We start from the raw sequence: 18,344 nt of genomic DNA, 5'->3' as shown, positions 1-18,344 counted from the left end.
TTTTCTGTCAGGCAAATACTTAAGTCACTTTTTTGTTGCTTCCTGTGACTCTACTAATGGTAAATAACTGCTAATATACCCTTGCTAGCCGGCAAAAGGTGTATTAGCTACATAGCTAATATATAGCTTTATTATATATAAGGTATATAGCCATAGTTGCAGGAAGCATTGGTTTGTTTCCTTCAGTGGGAAAGAAACAAACAAACTTTTCTAGCAAGCTAGCTTGCTTTTTTGTGTTAGTTGTGGTTTAAGAACAATTTTATTGCCAGTTGGCTGGACGACATTTGTCTTCGCCACTGGATCATTTCTATTTCCAACTCCTACAATGCTGCATTCATTCTGTACAAAAGAGCTCGTCGCTGCAGGGATTACAGCTGTTCAGTACATTTCAGTATTAAAACAGATCTTAAATTTAAATGATAATGGTCTTAAAAAGTCTTTAGTTTGAGCTGGTGAGACTTGCACAAACCCTGTAAATTCATTTAGCTAAATTAAGGCCTTAAAATGTATTGGCTTTGAATATGATAATCACAGGTCTTAAATTTTTATCATGTGAGAACTATTCATTATTGTTTTTCTCACAAGACTTTTCAATCAGGCAAAAATTGAGTCGCATTCAGACATCTTAATTAACCCCTCCAGGGGGTCTTTTTGTGGGCTCTAGTGTCCCTTTTACGAAAGTAGGCTGACAGGAACGGGGAAGGAGAGGGGGGAAGACATGCGGCAAATGTCGCCAGGTCCAGGAGTCGAACCCGCGACAGCCGCGTCGAGGACTCAAGGCCTCCAAATACGGGTCGCGCTAACCGCTACGCCATCACGGCACGCCCCTGAGAGTCTTTTGAGGCAAACCGCTAACTAGCTGCTAATATATCCTTCCTAGCTAATTTTTTTTCGTCTCACCCTACAATTTGCCTGTGTATGCACATCTACATGTACGAGCTCAAAATTTTACTTACACAAAATTCACTGGTCGCTCGGCAGAATTTCATTCAAGGTGGCATTAGAAAGGTCTGAAAAGGTCTTAAATATGACTTGCTGACACTTGCAAACAACATGATATAATAATGTCTACTTTATTCATTTTTTTTAACCTTTTTTTTCCCTTCAGGATTATGACTTGTGCATCACCTGCTACAACACTAAAGGCCACGAGCACAAGATGGACAAACTGGGGCTCGGCCTGGACGACGACAGCAACAACCAGGCGGCGGCGGCCACTCAGAATCCGGGCGACTCCCGCCGCCTCAGCATTCAGCGCTGCATCCAGTCGCTGGTCCACGCGTGCCAGTGCCGCAACGCCAACTGCTCCCTCCCGTCCTGTCAGAAGATGAAGCGCGTCGTGCAGCACACCAAGGGCTGCAAGCGCAAGACCAACGGTGGCTGCCCCATCTGCAAGCAGCTGATCGCGCTGTGCTGCTACCATGCCAAGCACTGCCAGGAGAACAAATGCCCTGTCCCGTTCTGCCTGAACATCAAGCAGAAGCTCCGGCAGCAGCAGCTGCAGCACCGGCTGCAGCAGGCACAGATGTTGAGGAGGAGGATGGCCACCATGCAGCGGGTGGGTCAGCCTGCGGGTGCGCCACCCGGGGGACTCATGGTGGGGCTGCCATCGCCAGGAACCAACAGCGCCACGGCGCCCAGTACGCCCACGTCGGTCGGCACCCAGCCGCCGACCCCCCACACCCCGACTCAGAACATGCCCCCGGTCCCGGCGCAGGGCATGGGTCCTGGAAACGGGATGCAGCAGCAGCAGCAAGGAGCGATGCCGACCCAACATCCGCTGAACCAGTTCCAGCAGATGAGCGGCGGAGCGGCTGCAGCAGGAGGGATGATGAACTCTCCCCAGCAGCAGCAGCAAATGCTTACTCAGATGCAGCAGCAAAGCATCCCGGGGGGCAACCCCCACCCGCCGTACTCCGGCAGACCGCCAGGCTCCTCCCCCATCCACCAGTCCCAGGGGAAACCATTGATTGGTTCGTCGACGCCGCCTCAGCAACCCGGTGGGGCTGTGATGCCCGGCAACGCGGCGGGGCAGCAGCAGCCTCCTGGCCAGCCGCCCCCGTCCGGCCCCCCACCAGCAGCTGTGGAGATTGCCCTGAAGATCCAGCAGGTGGCCGACGCCCAAAGGAGGCTGGGCCTGCAGAGGCAAGCCGCGGCGGTAGCAGCGGCAACGGGCATGATGCCGTCTCACCCACACCACCAGCCGGGTCAGCCCCAGCAGATGGCCATGGGGCACGGCGGTCCCGTAGGGATGGTCGGACCACAGGGGATGCAGCCGCAAAACCAAACGGCTGTAAGAGCCCACATGGATCAGCAGCAGGGTGCGATGCAGGGGATGATGGCAGCAGGCGGGCACATGCAGCAGCAACCCCCGCCGCAGGGTAACCTGCCACCACAGAGGATGGGCGCTCCGCTGCAGAACCCGCAGCAGCCGCAGCAGCAGTGGACTGGACCGGGGATTCCACCCCAGCAACGGCAGGCGATGATGAACCAGATGAGCCATCAAGCCATGATGGCAGCGCAGCAACAGCAGCAGCAGCAGCAGCAGCAGCAGCAGCAGCAGCAGCAGCAGCAGCAGCAGCAGCAGCAGCAGACATCACATCAACCAGCTCAGGGGCATGCTGCCATGATGAACATAGTGCAGCAGCAGCAAGGGTCAGCTGGGGGGAACATCCCCCAAGCGGCTCTACAGGAGCTCCTCCGCACCCTGCGCTCCCCCAGCTCTCCGCTGCAGCAGCAGCAGGTCCTCAACATCTTGCGCTCCAACCCACAGCTCCTGGCTGCTTTCATCAAGCAACGAGCCTCAAAATACAAGGGCGGACCCGGTGGAGCGGACGGCGTCCCAGGAGGGAGTCCAGGCCCCGCCGGGGGGCCAGTTGGACACGCCATGCCTGGAGTCAACCCACAGGTGAACATGAACGCTGCGAGCAGCCAGCCAGGGATGCATATGGGGGGTCAGGGAGGGGCCAACGTCAACATGGCGTCCATGTCTCAGCTGCAGCAGGTGCAGCAGCAGCTGCAGCATCAGCAGCAGCAGCTGCAGCATCAACAGCTGCAGCATCAGCAGCAGCAACAGAGGCCAATGCTGAGCAGTTTGCAGCAGCCGCAAGGGGTGGGGCGAGGTATGCAAGGTCAGGGGTCACAGATGGGAAACATCAACAATCTCCAGGTGCGAGAGTTGATTATGAGGCGGCAGCAGCTGCAGCAGCTGCAACAACAACAGCAACAGCAGCAGCAGCAGCAGCAGCAGCAGATGGGGATGAATCACGGTCAGTTCCAGCAGCCGCAGCCCCCCCAGGGGCAGGGATTCATGGGCCAGGGGCCCCCCGGAGCCCCACAGGGGCAGCAGGCGCAGGGATACCCGGGGTCCGCCCAGCAGCAAAGGCTGCAGCTACAGCTACAGCAGCAGCAGCAGCAGCAGAACAGCATGGCTGCCCTCCAAAGCGGTGACGCGGGTCCAGGAGGTGGAGGCGTTGCTCAGCAACCGCCTCAAGGCCCGCAGCCTCCTCAAGGTGGGCCCACCCCTCCGTCTTCCCAGACGCTTTTCCAACAAACTCTGCCGCAGAGGCTGCTGCAGCAACAGCAGCAGCAGCACCTCGGCCCTGGCAGCTCGCCCGCCCAACACAGCAACCCCATGAGCCCCCAGCAGCCACCGCAGCAGATGGCTCCGTCGCCGCACCACCACCTGCAGGGCCAGGCGCTGCCGACGTCGCTCGCCAACCAGGTGCGCTCGCCGCAGCCCTCGCCGCGGCCGCAGTCCCAGCCGCCTCACTCCAGCCCGTCTCCGCGCATGCAGCCCCAGCCATCGCCGCATCACATCTCGCCGCAAGTGCAGACGGGTTCGCCGCACCCGGGCCACCTGAACCAGCACCACCCTGGGATGGTGGTCCCCGCGCCACAGCAGCAGCAGCAGACAAGCCAGCAGCAGAACGCCATGGAGCAGTTTGGCTCCGACCAGAGCGCCATGCTCTCCCAGCTAAGCAGCATGGCCGGTCTGCATGGGCCGGCCGGCGGTCCTGACCCGATGGGCCAGAACATGAACCACAACTCCTTAGACCACATGTAGAGAAGCTAGGCGAATCTCTGCTCAAACTGCACTCACCAAGGACAGTATTATTATTCCTTAGCCTTTTTTTTATTTTTATTTTTTTTTACTATTATTAAAAAGTTATTTAAAATGTTTTCAATAAAGATGCATTGAACTGAACTTCCTATGGGAGATGAACAATAAATGGAGCAGTTGTTAAATGAGTTAGAATGAATTGTAACTTATTGCTGTTAATATATATTTTTGCCAACTTGAGGACAAAGGGAGGTGTAGGGGGGCGATTCCCTTGTAAACAAAAGTACTTGCCTTTTTTTTAAAATATGTTTTTACAACTTTAAAAGGAGGGTCAAGGATTAAAGAAGAAATTATTTTAATGCAAGTCTTTTGTTTAGTTTTGCGTCATTTGGTGTTTTTCTTTTTGTTTTTGTTTTTTTGCGGAGTGATACGACATATCTGTAAATTCAAACATAAAGCTTTTTTTTTTTTTTTTTTTGTGTCGTTTGGGTTTGTTTTATTTATTCAGTTTCATCAGAGGTGGGCTGCGGACGTCCTGAGACCGCTTCGGTTCCTGTACACAGCTATTTCTTATTTTTTTTGTCGTCGATGTCGGTAGTCTCTCGTTTCGCTTTAGCTGTCCAGGTGGGAACGACGTCAAGCGTCCGGGTCCGAGATGTCACGCTGGAAGAGACAGTTTTCTTTTAATATTTTATTTTTTATTTTCCTCGCAGAAGTGCAAAGCCCTCTCCCTCGAATGTGTGCCCACTCCTTCCTTTTAAAGACTTTCAGATGGAGCTGCGGAGGCTTGGGGAGGGGGGGATGCATACCTTTGTGCCTGTAACGTTTTACATATGTGGGCTGGGATGTATACAAATGGGTAGGGTGGCTTCTTCTTCTTTTTTTTTTTAAGATTCTACTGTTAAGTAAACAGAGGATGATGATGATGATCCAAATGAACTGTGTTGCACAGAAACGAGGCGAAAGCCGGCAGTCGGTTAGTCTCTTTCTTCCTCTTCCCCTTTGCTGCTTCCTTTGGACTTTTTAAATCCTCCTCTGATGGAGGACGAGCTCCCTCCTTATAAACCGTATCCTCTTTATCTTTCTGCTCAGAACTTTGGGAGTTAATTTAATATTTTTTACTGTACAAAGGAAACAAACTGTGGACTCAAATACTGTTTTTTTTTTTTTTTATAATAAAATGAAAATTAGCAATACAGTTCTGTCCTGCATGTTTATTATTAGCTCCAGGTATCTAAAAGCTCATCAGACGTTAACGTACGCTCACATTCATGAATATCCAATATATTTGCTAATTTGGCTTTTTTTTTTTAGCAGTGAAATATTTCAACATATAATGGAATGTGATTTTTATATAATATCACAATATATTTTCTATCAAAATGTTTATGTCTGGGGAGTCCAAAGTGTGGCCCATGGTCCACTTATGGTCCTTAATGTGATTTTGTTCGGCCCATTACCACGTCACGAACTGTAAAAAATTTGGTCAACAAAATATAGAAAACGCAAGAAATTTTTAAATGATCTTTTTCTTTCAATAAGACAACAGTCCGAAGCTCCTTTTTTCATTTGGATCTTTAAGTCCTAAACGGAGCGCCCCAAATTTGCAGCACCGTAATTCCGCCACACTTTGCGCAATCTGAAAAATTCAAACGGTTTCTGAAAGCGGAGATGTTGCGCTTTCCAGCCGATATTGGGTCATTACGGTAATTTCACCCCCCCGCCGTAGCAGGAAGTGAAATTAATCTCACTTTCTGCAATTTACGCAATTTACCGTCTTTTAAAAGACGGTAAATTGCGAAAATAAGTTGCTAGATATCGAAAGTTTCAGTTGTTGTGGATAAATGGGCAAATATATATTTTCCCACAGAACATTTAAAGAACTGCGTACAATTAAAATACGCCAAAATATCCAGGCGGAGATTTTAAGTTTAGGACATAAAGGGTTAATGATATACAGATAAAATTTTATTGAGTACTTACTTTTGTGGCCTGCCACTAGTTTAAATTTAACAGTTTTTTCCACCAGGGCAAAAAGTTTTAACACCCTTGTCTTTAATTTTAAATTAAAGACAGGGGTGCTTCAGAGTGCATGTTGGGGTCAAACAACGATGATGGCAGGAAAGTCTGGATGCTCTAATTCACCTAGAAGGTCTTCTGTTGGGGTGAAGTCAGGACTTCAGTTATCCATGTCTTTTAGGTTTTTACTTTCTGCCTTCATGTTGGAAAAGGGAAACTTCCCTAAAATGTCCCCACAAACATTGGAGCTTGAAATCATCTGAAATATTTTGACATCCTCCTGCATTCAAAGATCTCATTTCACTGGAGCTAAGGAACCGGGCCCAAAATCCTGAAAAACAGCCATGTAATGTAATTTCCTCAGCACCAAGCACTCCACTTGTCAGGCAAGTGCCAATTCTCTGGGAACTGCCAAACCCCAACTTGTTTATTGGATTCCCTGATCGTCATGATTGTTTCGTGACTGCAGAGAACACATTTCCACTGCTACATCCAACAACTTGGATCACTCTTAGTTGCTCTGTATCCATTACAAATGCTTCAATATTTTGCTCATGCCGATTTTGCAATTGCTGTTTCCCTTAAATAAGAAATGAACACGCTGAGCTTGTTCATAATAAGTCATAAGAAAATCTTATATTTTAAACGTAAACTCTTGCATGAAATATATTCATAATTCAGCCAGCAGAGGAAAGGTAAGCATCTTATTCAGGCATTGGAGCAACAAGCCCCTTATATTTGGGAGTGGCGTTTTGGACAAATTTTAGTTGTCGATTTTATAGAAGAGTAATCAATTCAACATGTTGGAATGACACAGCTGCACATGTCCGAAAAAACAAAACAACAACACTCCTCCATCATCATCCTTCTACTTCCTGTCGTCTTCTTCGATGTCTGGGCCAGTAGAAACGTCGGGTTGTTGATCACGTGACTCCTGTGATGCAAAAAAAAAAAAGTGTTGACGTTTTCCGAAATAAATCTATTTCAATACGGTCAAAAAAACCACCTAGTTGTTGCGGAAAGTGCCTCCACTATATGTGATAACGAGCTCTATAAGTACTGTGAATGTTGTGTGGGTGAGGAAGATACGAGGCTTCCGGTCCTCCCGTCAGAAGGGGGCGCTGCGTGCTGTAACCCGCCTGCTTTGGAGCGACTAAGAGACGGTAGTTAGGGAAAGTGTGTGCGGCCAGTGAAGAATTAAGTGACAAGAAAGTGTTAATTTGTTCTGATTCAAGTAGTGCATTAATAAGTATTATGGAACAAGAGTCGGAAGCAAGACAAGACATATTGATAGATATAAATAAATCAATACATAAAATGGGGATAAATAGATCTACTGTTAAATTTATTTGGATTCCGGCGCATATTGGAATAGTTGGAAATGAATTAGCAGATACATTTGCAAAGAGTGCGAGTAAGAGAAGTGAAATTGAATTGAAAGTTAAGTATAGTAAAAATGAGATAAAGAGTATAAGTAAAATATATTACAAGAAGAAGTGGCAGGAACAATGGGAGGGTGAAAAGAAGGCAAGGTTTTATTATAGTATTCAAAAAAAAGTGGGGGAGTGTAGAAAGGAAAATAGGAATAAACAAGAGGAAGATATTATATCTAGGTTAAGATTTGGACATGTAGGGCTAAATAGTACTTTGAAAATAATAAATAAACATAGTACGGGGTTATGTAATTTTTGTGGAAAGTTGGAAACAGTTATACATATTTTTATGGAATGTAATAAATATAATCTAGAAAGAGAGGAATTAGTAGAAGAGTTAAATAGGAATAAAGTTAAATTAAATATTAGAGATCTGCTACAAAAATCTTCTGGAGATGTGGTTTTTAATTCCGTATTTAGGTTTCTTAGAAAAACAGGTCTAATAGGGAGATTATAGGGTTTAGGCATCTGGTTCATACTCCAGTCCAGAAGGTGGCGGTAATGCACCTGAAAGTTGTTTGCCAACCGCCATAAAACAAAAAGAAGAAGAAGAAGAAGTGTGTGCGGCCTGTAGTTGTTAAGGAAGCTGTTAAATTGGTCTCTTCAGTGCCGCCGCGTGTTTTGTGTTCTTCGCCCCTCTAAGTGAGGAAGTTAACCCGGAAGACGAGTCCTACTTCGGCCTGGAGGAAATATCTCCCCTGTGTTTTCGGACTACGGTCTGAAGACCTAAGCAAGAACGGCTAACATCCTAGCGCAAAAACTTTTTCATATTTTTTTGAAAAACGTGAGCTGTTTTTTTTTTAATAGCGTGTTTCTATTAAGCTAATTTATTTTCGTAATTTTAATTTGTGCAATTTCAGGGTTAATGGAAACGCAGCGGGTCGCCATAGAGACCAGGAAACTTTCCACTGGCTGTTGAGAAGAGGTTCTTCTTCTGCGCCATGTGAGTTTTAAGGCCTATATGCCCTTTTTTCCACCTCTGTTATTGTCATTCTCAATGGCCTCCATTTTGTTATGCCACTGTGAAATATTTAGACTTAAAATAAATGGCATTCTGCTATCATTGTGTCATCAATAGTCTTTAAATAAATGTCCTTTTGTAGTTGCAGATGAAACCACGTGCCTTCTGTTCAGGCCAGGAAGAGCTAAGGTCAGCTTTTTCCATTCCGACATCAGTTTTGATGTGTTTGCGTCCCAAGTTTTAACTAACTTCCCCTCTCAGAGGAGAGAAAATGACAATTAACGATCCAGAAAATTAGGCAATTGGACAATGACAAAAACTATGCTTGAAGAAAGCTCTGTTTTACCCCAGAGTGGGTTACACTAAAGCTTGGCGTGACCACAGAGCCATAAACTCTGCTAAAGGTCAACAGAATCACAGCTGCCTCTGGTTTCTGTTTTGCATTGGCTGAACACAAAGTTCTCAACTAACAAGTGAGTTAGCTTCAGATGTCAGAGATTACATTGTAGAAATGAAAAAAATAAATAAATAAAGTCATAGCAAATATGACTTAGAAGAAAATTGACTTAGCAATTTGACGCCTTACAATTGGGCCTTTGTCTCTAAAAACTTTAGCTCTTTCTGAAACTCTGCCTTCAGGAAGCCATCACAACATGACTCCTCTGTTAATGGTTTAGCAACATTTTTTACCAGCGTTGCACTGAGAAGTACTGTAGCTCGTACAATGAGCTCAGCTGATGTGCTCATTATAGCTGTGCTAATTGCTGCTGGCTAGGCTGAAGGAGCTCAGTGGGGGAGAAGCTCAGAAACTGGAGCTCTTTGAAGGCGGTTCTCGGTTTCAGCCGAGGCGTTTCCCAGCTGAATGGTTGCCGGGGGAGATTAAATGATTTCTCAAACATACATGAAAGAATTATGGCAACCCTTCAAGTATGTTTTTGATGAGGGGATAACATTATAACATGTTTTAGTGCTAAAAAAAAAGTCTGTTTTACATATTACTGCATTACATTTTTAATGGAACAATCCAAACATGAGGGCAGTTTCTATTAAAAAAAACAAAACAGCGTGATTGTTTTATGGTAAAAGTCAGCTTTGTTCTTATCCCAACTATGATTAGCTTTAGCCTCCAGGTTAAGCTAATCCTTCATACAACACAAAAATCCTAAGATATATATGCTGTTTGGAAATATTTCAAGTCACAAATATATATTACAACATAATAACTCAATATTATGTTGTACAGCTCATTGACAAAATATGAGCAGCATGTTTGTGGAGCAGCTGCTTGCAGGTTGGCTACAGTTGCAGATAGTCTGACTAATTGACAAGCTAATAATTGTTGTATTGCAGTTTTGCCCCAGCTTCCAAGATAAATTTCTCCTATGGGAGACTAATAAAATTATCTTATTTTATCTTATCTTGTCTTATCTTATCAGTTTGTTAGAGAGAATGGCAAAAAGGTACAATGTTCTGCTCAATAAGGAACTGAACTGCTAACAATCAGTCAACTGGAAGGATGCAATAAGGATAAAGAGGAAGAAGGAATGGCAGGCACATGAAGAACATAATGACACAAGGAAAAGAAAGAAAGAGACCGCAGAAGGAATAAAGGGTAAAAGAACAAAAAGAAAAAAAGAGGGAATGGACAAAGGAAACAAGGAAAAGAATAATCAAGGGGGTCAAAAACAAGGAATCAAAGAAGAAACGACACAACTTTTAACCAGTGGAAGAAAGATTAAAGGCTGGGGAAACAGTTTATTATTCTCTTAGTTTATTTTTCTCATCCACTTCCGAATTGCAACCAGATTCTTCACACTTCTATTGATATTTTTACGTCTCCGAACCGTTCGCATCGTGGATCCTCTGCTCCTGCAGCAGCAGCATACTCCCCCGCCATGCCCAGTTATGAATCACATCTGGGGATCTGAAGGCAAGCAGCCTCTCTGCATTAGAGCACTCTGCCCTCTAGTGGTGATTGTTGGCAATAGCAATTCCTAAAACATCCCGTCTACAACAAACTCTTCTCTTTTGCTGACAGGTCATTGGGATTTTTGGAGCTGCTGTTTGAACAGAACTTGACAAACCCACTGGGTTTCCACCGGAAGAACAAAATATAGAGCTTCTTAGTTTATAGAAAATGGGCTTTTCATTCTAAGTTTGGGTTTCCACTAATCACTGTTCTAGTGGTTTCAAGCCTCTATTCTGTCAAAGTGAGAGCTTTGAAGTTGTACTCTGATTTTTTTTTTATTTCCCAAACTCATCCGTGATAAATATCCACCCAGACACATTATTTTCATACACATTTATTGAAAATGCAGTCAAATAGAAATCTTTTTGTGATATAGAGAAGACATGTTTGATAATCCATCTTTGTTAGAGGGACAGATTCAGACACACCAAGAGACATAAATTAGTGCAGAATTTACAAGTGACATGCAATAAATAATAGCTCACTACAGTTTGACTCAAAAGTACATTTGCTTCCATTTGTACATTACCTACTCAGAAGCAACGTCCTGAATCGACACCTCCTCTTTTGATGAGCACAAAAGCCGGTGAAAGGAGCGGACTATCAATTGGTAATACAAAAATAGACCCAGGCAGCATTTCATACTTGGAAAGTTAAAGGACGAAGAGACAGCAAACACGGCCGCGCGTTTCCTTTTTGTCCGACCAACCCTTCCTTTAGATGCACGACTCCGTCTGAGGCGTTAATCCGCCGTCTTTGTTTGGATCCCTCTTTTGTTACAGAAATAAACCCCTTCCGACAAAAGCGTGGCAGAGAGTCACGTGCGTGTGTGGCACAGACTGATGGGGGCATGCGGGTAGCTCTGTGCGAGCGACAGTGAGCGACATTTACAAAAAACATTGTTTTACTTTTTCTTTTCTTAAAAAAGTCGACTGGAAGCAGGTTCTGGTGAAAACCTGCTTCCTGCTGGAAAGCACTGAGGACAACTGGAACGGTAGCTGCTTCAGAGTTATTCTCTAAACTGTTGTTTTTGGCCGCCCTTTCCTGCAGTAGGGTGAACCAAGCTGCTGTAAGAATGAACTCTGCCACCAAGATCGGTTTAATCTGCTGGCCTGCAGTGCATTGTTTCCTGTCACACCTAATAAATGAGCCACTATAATAATAAAATCACCACTCACTTTTATTCCAAGGCAATGATGTCTTACTGAACTCATAAAATCATGTGGAATGACCTTACAGACACTATTTGCTTGCGATATTTACTTCACCATGAGCGCCAGGTCTAACTATAGTTATGCTGATCCCTCTCTCCGTGTTCCCCTCTCTTGGTTCAGCAGCCGTTGAAGAAGCCATCGCTGCAGCTCGCCTCTTTGAAAGTCACCGTCAGGCAGTTTACAGTCACGTTCGTCACAATCACTTTCCCAGGACGTGGCGCTTCGTAGGGCACTTTTGGGCGGTCCGACGCCGTCACAATCACGCTCTGATTGTCGCTTCTCACTTCGTCTTTCTGCGGCTCAGAGTCAGAGCAGACGGAGACGGCATCACCCGTCGTCTTGCCACATTCCTGGACCCTCACTATCACTGAGGTTGCGTTCTTTTTCTCCATGGTTGGACTCTCTGAGAAGGCTTCCACACCTACCTCCTTCACCCAGTCTGACCTGGCGCTTGGGGAAACCACGACTTCTGGTTTGGCCTCAGACTCCGATTCGTTCTGTGAATTTGTGTCTCTCTGACTGGTTTCAAAGATTCGTCCGTCCGCTTCGTCTGTCCACATGTCCGGGCTGGCAGCCTTTTCCTCCACCTCCGTGTCCATGTCTTGTTCCTCTAAGAACGGAGGAGAGCTGCACTCTGACTGACCTGTGGGAGAAAGCAGGAAAAACATTGGTTACATATAAAGACTCACTTCAGATAAATGTTAGATCAGATTAGACAAACTTCATTGTCCCCAAGGGGCAATTCGCTTTGCAGCCAGCAAAGAACAATTACAGATCAATAGTAATAAACCACAACATTCATATTGCCACATCAATCAATCAACTCATTGGACAACTGACCATACAAGCTGTCTTCACGTCTCTCCTCAGTGGTGCTCTCACATCCGGGCTTGTCCTCCTCACTGGTGCCGCCCCAGTCCTTCTCCACTGGCTCCACTTTCATCTTCTGCTCATGGATTGGCTTGTTGGAAGAGTGTTTTGGGAAGGCTTTGGTCACTCTCTGTCTGTTCCTCCTCCGGGCCCGGCGCCGGCACGCCTGCTCCACGTCCGTGCTCATGGATCTGGTGAGGGACAGGCGCAGGCGAGGCGGGGCCTTCTCGTCATCCTTGTGGGCGCTCCGGAGGTCCATGCCGAAAATGTTCTGAGGTCAGCAGGGGGAACAATAATCGCTGGTGTACAAATCTTTCATCAAAATATTTTTGCTGAGATTCTTTGATGATTTGTCATCATTTTATTCTAGCACACATTTGTTTTCTACAGTTGTAACAGGAATGCACCTTGTTGTAAAACGACCATCAGTGAGTTTAGAGAGTTTTCAGAGCCGATGAAGGAACTCTAGACTAGATCAGTGAGTTGAGGGAGTTAGTCAGTTTTTCCTTTTCCGTGTCCCTGCTCGGTTTACATAAAATGCTGCATGAGCCTACATTTCAGAAAGCCTTCCTGGAATCTCCTCCATTTGTAATATAGCAGCGAAAGTGATAGTGTGGGAACAGTGTTGCCTTATCTGTTCCAATAAATTGACTCCAACTTAAAGCTAAGGATGCAGACAATTAATCCGACAATTACGATTAATTGTCAGTGATTGGTTTATTAGACTTTGGCTATTCTTTTATTTTTATTGTTGTATTGTAAATATTTAAGCAAATACTGACATAATAAAGTATACTTCCATATAAAACCTGTTTGGAAAAGTCTGATTATGCCTAAATGCGAATAAATAAATAAAATATATTTGGCTCAACAGCCTTTTTAAAATGTAAGAAATCATTTTCTCAACTTGCTGAAAAAGGTGTTTTATCTATGAAGGATAAAAGACCCTCATAGAGCAGCATGTTGCGCAAATTACTAAAAAACAGATTCCACCATTAAAGTGCTTCACTTGTTTAAAGTTTGAACTTGCTCTAAATACCTAGCTGCAGCTTGTGTTAGTGAAAGAAGATACGACGAATGTTTGAGAGTGAAGAAAGATGAGTGTCGTTACCCGCAGCACCAGCTTCCTGGGTCTGAGACCTTTCTTTCGAAAGCTCAGAGATCTGAGCTTCTCCTGGCTGCAAGAAGAGAAGATGCAGACAGGAGGGGGAGGTCAGAGGAAAGGAGGCGAGAAAGGAAACTAAAACTGAGAGAGAACAAAAAAGAGAAACCTAAAATGCTTCCAGTATTACTCACTTCTCTTCGTAAGCCAGGACCAAGAGCGGGTCCAAAATGTTGTCCTCTGGCTCCCAAGTGCTGTACCTGCAAATGCGGAGATATTTAACGACTGTCTGTTTATCAATGATCTGAGCGTATTCTGGAAAAGCTCTTAAGTATATCTGGAAGTGGTGAGGTCCATGGATGACTCAAGGCTTACTCACTCTGTGGGCCATCCCTGCCATTTCAGTAGATACTCCACAGTACCCTGAAGAGAGACACAAAGTGGGGGGAGGGACAGCAGTCAGTGAACCTGCCATGAAAATGCGTCCCTGTGTTAAACGGACACCAGAGCACAAGAAATAAGGCAGCTGTCCCTTTAAACTGTGGATTGAGGGAAGGAGGAGCCGACAGATGTTCATATTTTAAAATGGAAACTATTAAAATGTGTTTATGATAATTGGAATCCATAAACAATTCAATGTGTAATTACATATTAATATGTGAAATTCTTGTGAAAAAATGTGGATTAAATGTTGAAGGCATGTCACGATTTTCCCTATAACTTCTGTGCTGAAGTTGGCCACACAATAATAACACAATCAGTGGGTGCAGCTCGCAAATATGATTGGTTAAGAAGCACACAAGTCAACTTGATAGCATTATAGAGAATGAAGCACTCTGATAACAAAAAAACCAGAAATCATGAAGTCATGATTTGTTGCAGCGAAGGACCATGAAACAATTACATTTGCTTATTTGTAAAATTGATATTTATATTCATTTCCTTAGTAAAATTCACATGTAATCATCTATAATCAGATAGATTTAAATGATCATAAGCATGTTTATTTCTGATTTATTAAAAGCATTTGTTTTCAATGTCATTTTAATCACGACAAATAAATATGACTACTTCTTGCATTGGATGGCGATCATAAAAGAAAATACAAAAATAACTGCAGCAACACTTTTTTTTTTTTAACTACACCTGTTATTTCAATTAATTACCTTCACGAGTTCCATATTTTAATTATCTAATGGCTTCTCGGTTTTCATTGAACTGTGGAGCTACACAGAGGGAGGGAAGGTTCGTGAAGTTTCTCTCCTTCTCCACGTTTTTCTGCAGGCTGACGTCACCGGCAGCGGAGCTGCGTGGCCTCCAAACAGCAGCCCTGGCGCTCGCATTGCGATGACGTGCTCGCTCCACGAGCGCCCGTGTTCACGGCGCAGGGGGGGCGCTTTCTGGAACATTACACCGGTGGCTTGGATAGGTGGGGCCACGCGGGAGCATGTAAACAAGCAGTGTTGCGCAACGCGCACGTCCGAAACTGCTATCGGAGGCGACCCTAGTTTGAAATGAATAAAACGGGCGAAAATAAATAAGCTGAAATAAAACGTAAACAAATCCAGCGCGTGTGAGGGAGCGCAATAAACGCAGAGTATTGTATTACGCTGTCGTAAACTTTAAAAAGGCTCGCTTTATGTTACTTTTTTTTTTTTTTTTTACGTCATGAGCGTTAAGACGAGCAGAGAGCACCTGTAGCGTCGCGGGGTTAATATAAGTCAAGTTTGAATTCACAGCAGCTCTCTGTCGTAACTAAATACGACCACAGCATCACGCGGCTCTCTGTGATGTTACACAGCATTTCCACTCCGCGCGCTGGCGTAAATAATATAAACTGCGCAGCAGCCTGCTCGCCGTCCGCTTTTTAAAAGATACACCCCCCCCCCCCCCCCCCCATTTATTTATTTATTTATTTTTTCTTCTTCCCATTTTACTACAACTGCGTAGGCTCCCCCAAAACACGGCCATGCCGCAGCAGCTCCGCCGCTGCACAGGACGCCACTCGGGGAAACTTTGGCGCAGTTGCATTAAAATAACGAGTTAGTTGTAGTGTTTTCTTTACGTAAACCACAGCCTTGTGTTGTTGTTGTTGACGGCGCGAGGACAGAGGTTGGTACATTGAGATTCATTAGCATAAAACAGCAGGTTAATTGTGTTATTTAAAGGGGGGGGGGGGGGGGGGTTGTTAATAAGCAGGAATGTTTCTTACCTTTCTGATTCTCTTCTTTGTAATTGACTCGACAGCGAACACTTGCTCTCCAATAGATGACAGCTCCATCGCGACGGTCCAAACAGGACGCAACTGGATCCCTGCTTGTTTACTTCCCGACGTGCGGGAATAAAGTAGTTTGGGGGGGGAAGGAGGATGGACGAATAATAATAAGAAGAAGAAGGAGAATAAAAAACAGAGCGCTAAGTGTTTATCCACGGCTCCCTCCGAGAGTCCTAGTTTTCTTTTTTTTTTTTTTTCCGCTAAGCTTCTGCGCCTCCCCTCGCTCAGAAACTCCAGCCGCTCTCCTGCCTCACTTTTTAAAATCTGCGACACATGAACGCTGGACAGCGCGCCGCTTTAACGCGGGCGCGCCCCCTTTCTGTTGCGTAGAGGGCCAAGCCCCCAATGAGCGTGCCCGCGGAGGAGGCGGGAGCGCGCGGAAAATTAGAGCAGAGTGCAGAGGAGGGACAGAGGAAGATGAGCGAGGAGGAGGGTCAACAGACAAGGTTACCGAGGGATTAAAAAATAATAATAATAGAGATATTCTAAAGATAAAATGTTTTTATTTTACTTTTAAGGCTTGATTGTAAATGTAGTTTCACTCAAAAAATAAAAACCCAGCAAAAAAGTTCATGCATTCCTTTCCTCCCACATATGTACACCCTGATCTAAATAAAAATAATTTATTTTCACGGTAAGAATGTCTAAAATACCTCCAAATAATTTAATATTTGGCTGAGGCAATGTAAGCAGACACCTAAATGTTTTAATTAAGTTATTCATTAATAAAAAAAAAAAACAGCAGTTTTTATTAATGCAAAATTATCTTTTACCCCAAACAAAAACATTGAAATAAAAGTAACTCAAGCATTTCTTAATTTATTCTTTACTTTTTTTTTTTTTTTTTTTTTTAGCTTAAGCTATGTTTTATGACTGTCTAGTAAGAAATCAGTGACTTTGCGGAGTATTAATATGATGATGACTACAGAGAGGGGTCATGAGGGGTAACAGTTCACCCCTATAAATATGCTGACCTGCTTTGGAAACGATGCCAGGAAAAACTCTGTCCCACCATCAGAGATTTTGAGTTTTCCTAAAACTACTGGGATTATAAACCCATCTAATAAATAAAAGAATATGTGAAAAAGCACCCCACATCCAGTGATAAGTACAGAGGAGGATGTGTAATGCTGTGGGGCCGTTTCTCTTCTAGCAGCTCTTGGAACCTTGAAAATAGAAAATAGGTCATTACTAGGTATTTAAACAGGATAACCAATATTTGCTTTACACAACTTTACCACATGCATCTACATGTTAACCTGTCGTGTGGCAAATGTGAAGATAAAGAGAAATGATGAGTTTATACAGTGTATAGCATCCATACTGAGGCTTATTTTAGGCCTCATATTTAGAAGAATCAGTTTCACTTTGAGCTCTGCATCAGAAATCCAGCAGGATTATTTATGCGTACTAATCCTTCAAAAATACAAAAGAAACAGATCGTATCCGTCCCGCCGCGGCTTCAAAGACCGATCAGTGAGCGACGTGAGGCGGCGCAGTTAAAACGGCAAACTCGCTGAACTCGCCAGCCAAACAGCGAGAGCTCATGTATTTTTATGTAACACAAGTGAAGCCGGCAAAGATCAGAATCTGCAATGGAAATGACAGCACTGCCTCACTTCTTCTTCTTCTTCTTCTTCTTCTTCTTCTTCTTCTTCTTCTTCTTCTTCTTCAGTGGAGATGCCCGGCTCATGCAAGCATGTTTGATCCAAATATGGAACAAAAATGGGTAAAGAAACAAAAAACTGACCAAAAGGCTCAGATATATCCCACCCAGAGACACGAAAACTGGAATTCAGGGCGGCTCCAACAAGGACTGCTTTTCACAAGCACTTTTTCAACTTAACACCTAATTTGTAACTGGTCCGGTTTCCTCGGTAGAATCATGTGAAATAAGAGCCGGAGTGAGGCTCCCTGCCGTCCCCCTTTGGGGGGTTTTTGTGGCTCGTTTCACGTAAACCTCCCTGTCACTCGGCACATGTACGCGGTTCGCACTCGCTGCCGATGGTTCACGGTCTCCTCTGCACCTGGAAAACTCGCATCGCTTACGGGCACCGGATGTCATGGTAACTGTTGTTATGGAGACTGCAGAAAGACGAGGATGACGCAGCAGGAAGAGCCGTCGAACAGCTGAGGGATGAAAACAGATTTATTGACCTCTGACCCCCTCCCCTCCCTCCTAAATCTGCAGTGGCTCAGTCAAGACGTTTTGGTCGCTTCCATCTGAACAGCTGATGCTCTCAGGGAAACAAACAAAAAAAAAATGATTGTCTTCAAACCGGCAGCTTCTGCTCTGCGTTTTTGTGCGTCTGGTTGCCTTCCTCATGGCAAATAAAAATGCTCTTGCTCCACAGTTTGCAATCTAAAGACAAGAGGCATAAACACAGCGAAGCCTGGTGACCTCACCATGACATCATCAGTCATTCTGGAAGCAAACC

General features: G+C 44.7%; 2 protein-coding genes across 3 annotated transcripts in view; one reads left to right on the top strand and one right to left on the bottom strand.

Moving 5' to 3' along the window:
• Nucleotides 1-5,259, top strand: part of LOC102235592 (histone acetyltransferase p300) — a 32,083-nt gene extending 26,824 nt beyond the window's left edge. For both annotated transcript variants that reach the window (XM_023348495.1, XM_023348494.1), the window contains exon 30: nt 1,109-5,259. In XM_023348495.1, the coding sequence (XP_023204263.1) occupies nt 1,109-4,066 (2,958 nt within the window). In that variant the 3' untranslated portion in view covers nt 4,067-5,259. The remainder of the gene's footprint in view (nt 1-1,108) is intronic.
• A 6,342-nt stretch (nt 5,260-11,601) lies between these two features.
• On the bottom strand, nt 11,602-16,184 carry LOC102232562 (chromobox protein homolog 8-like). The gene is made up of 6 exons (XM_005808813.3): nt 15,844-16,184; nt 14,011-14,054; nt 13,826-13,891; nt 13,641-13,707; nt 12,500-12,800; nt 11,602-12,302 (listed from the first exon to the last, which is right to left on the bottom strand). Exons 1-6 carry the CDS (start codon nt 15,910-15,912, stop codon nt 11,776-11,778), a joined length of 1,074 nt encoding a protein of 357 aa, XP_005808870.1. The 5' UTR covers nt 15,913-16,184; the 3' UTR covers nt 11,602-11,775.
• Nucleotides 16,185-18,344: the final 2,160 nt, after the last annotated feature.

This window comes from Xiphophorus maculatus, chromosome 16, assembly GCF_002775205.1.
Source record: "Xiphophorus maculatus strain JP 163 A chromosome 16, X_maculatus-5.0-male, whole genome shotgun sequence".
In the NCBI taxonomy this organism is placed as follows: domain Eukaryota; kingdom Metazoa; phylum Chordata; class Actinopteri; order Cyprinodontiformes; family Poeciliidae; genus Xiphophorus; species Xiphophorus maculatus.
Note: the sequence above shows the minus strand (reverse complement) of the source record. Positions and strands in the feature narration are given on the sequence as shown.

Excerpts from the sequence above, each read along its gene's own strand:
- LOC102232562 (XM_005808813.3), bottom strand. The coding sequence starts at position 15,912 with ATGGAGCTGTCATCTATTGGAGAGCAAGTGTTCGCTGTCGAGTCAATT. Across the intron at positions 13,892-14,010 it reads TGGCAGGGATGGCCCACAGA|GTACAGCACTTGGGAGCCAG; the intron begins GTGAGTAAGCCT and ends CCGCATTTGCAG. Across the intron at positions 13,708-13,825 it reads GTCCTGGCTTACGAAGAGAA|CCAGGAGAAGCTCAGATCTC; the intron begins GTGAGTAATACT and ends CTCTTCTTGCAG.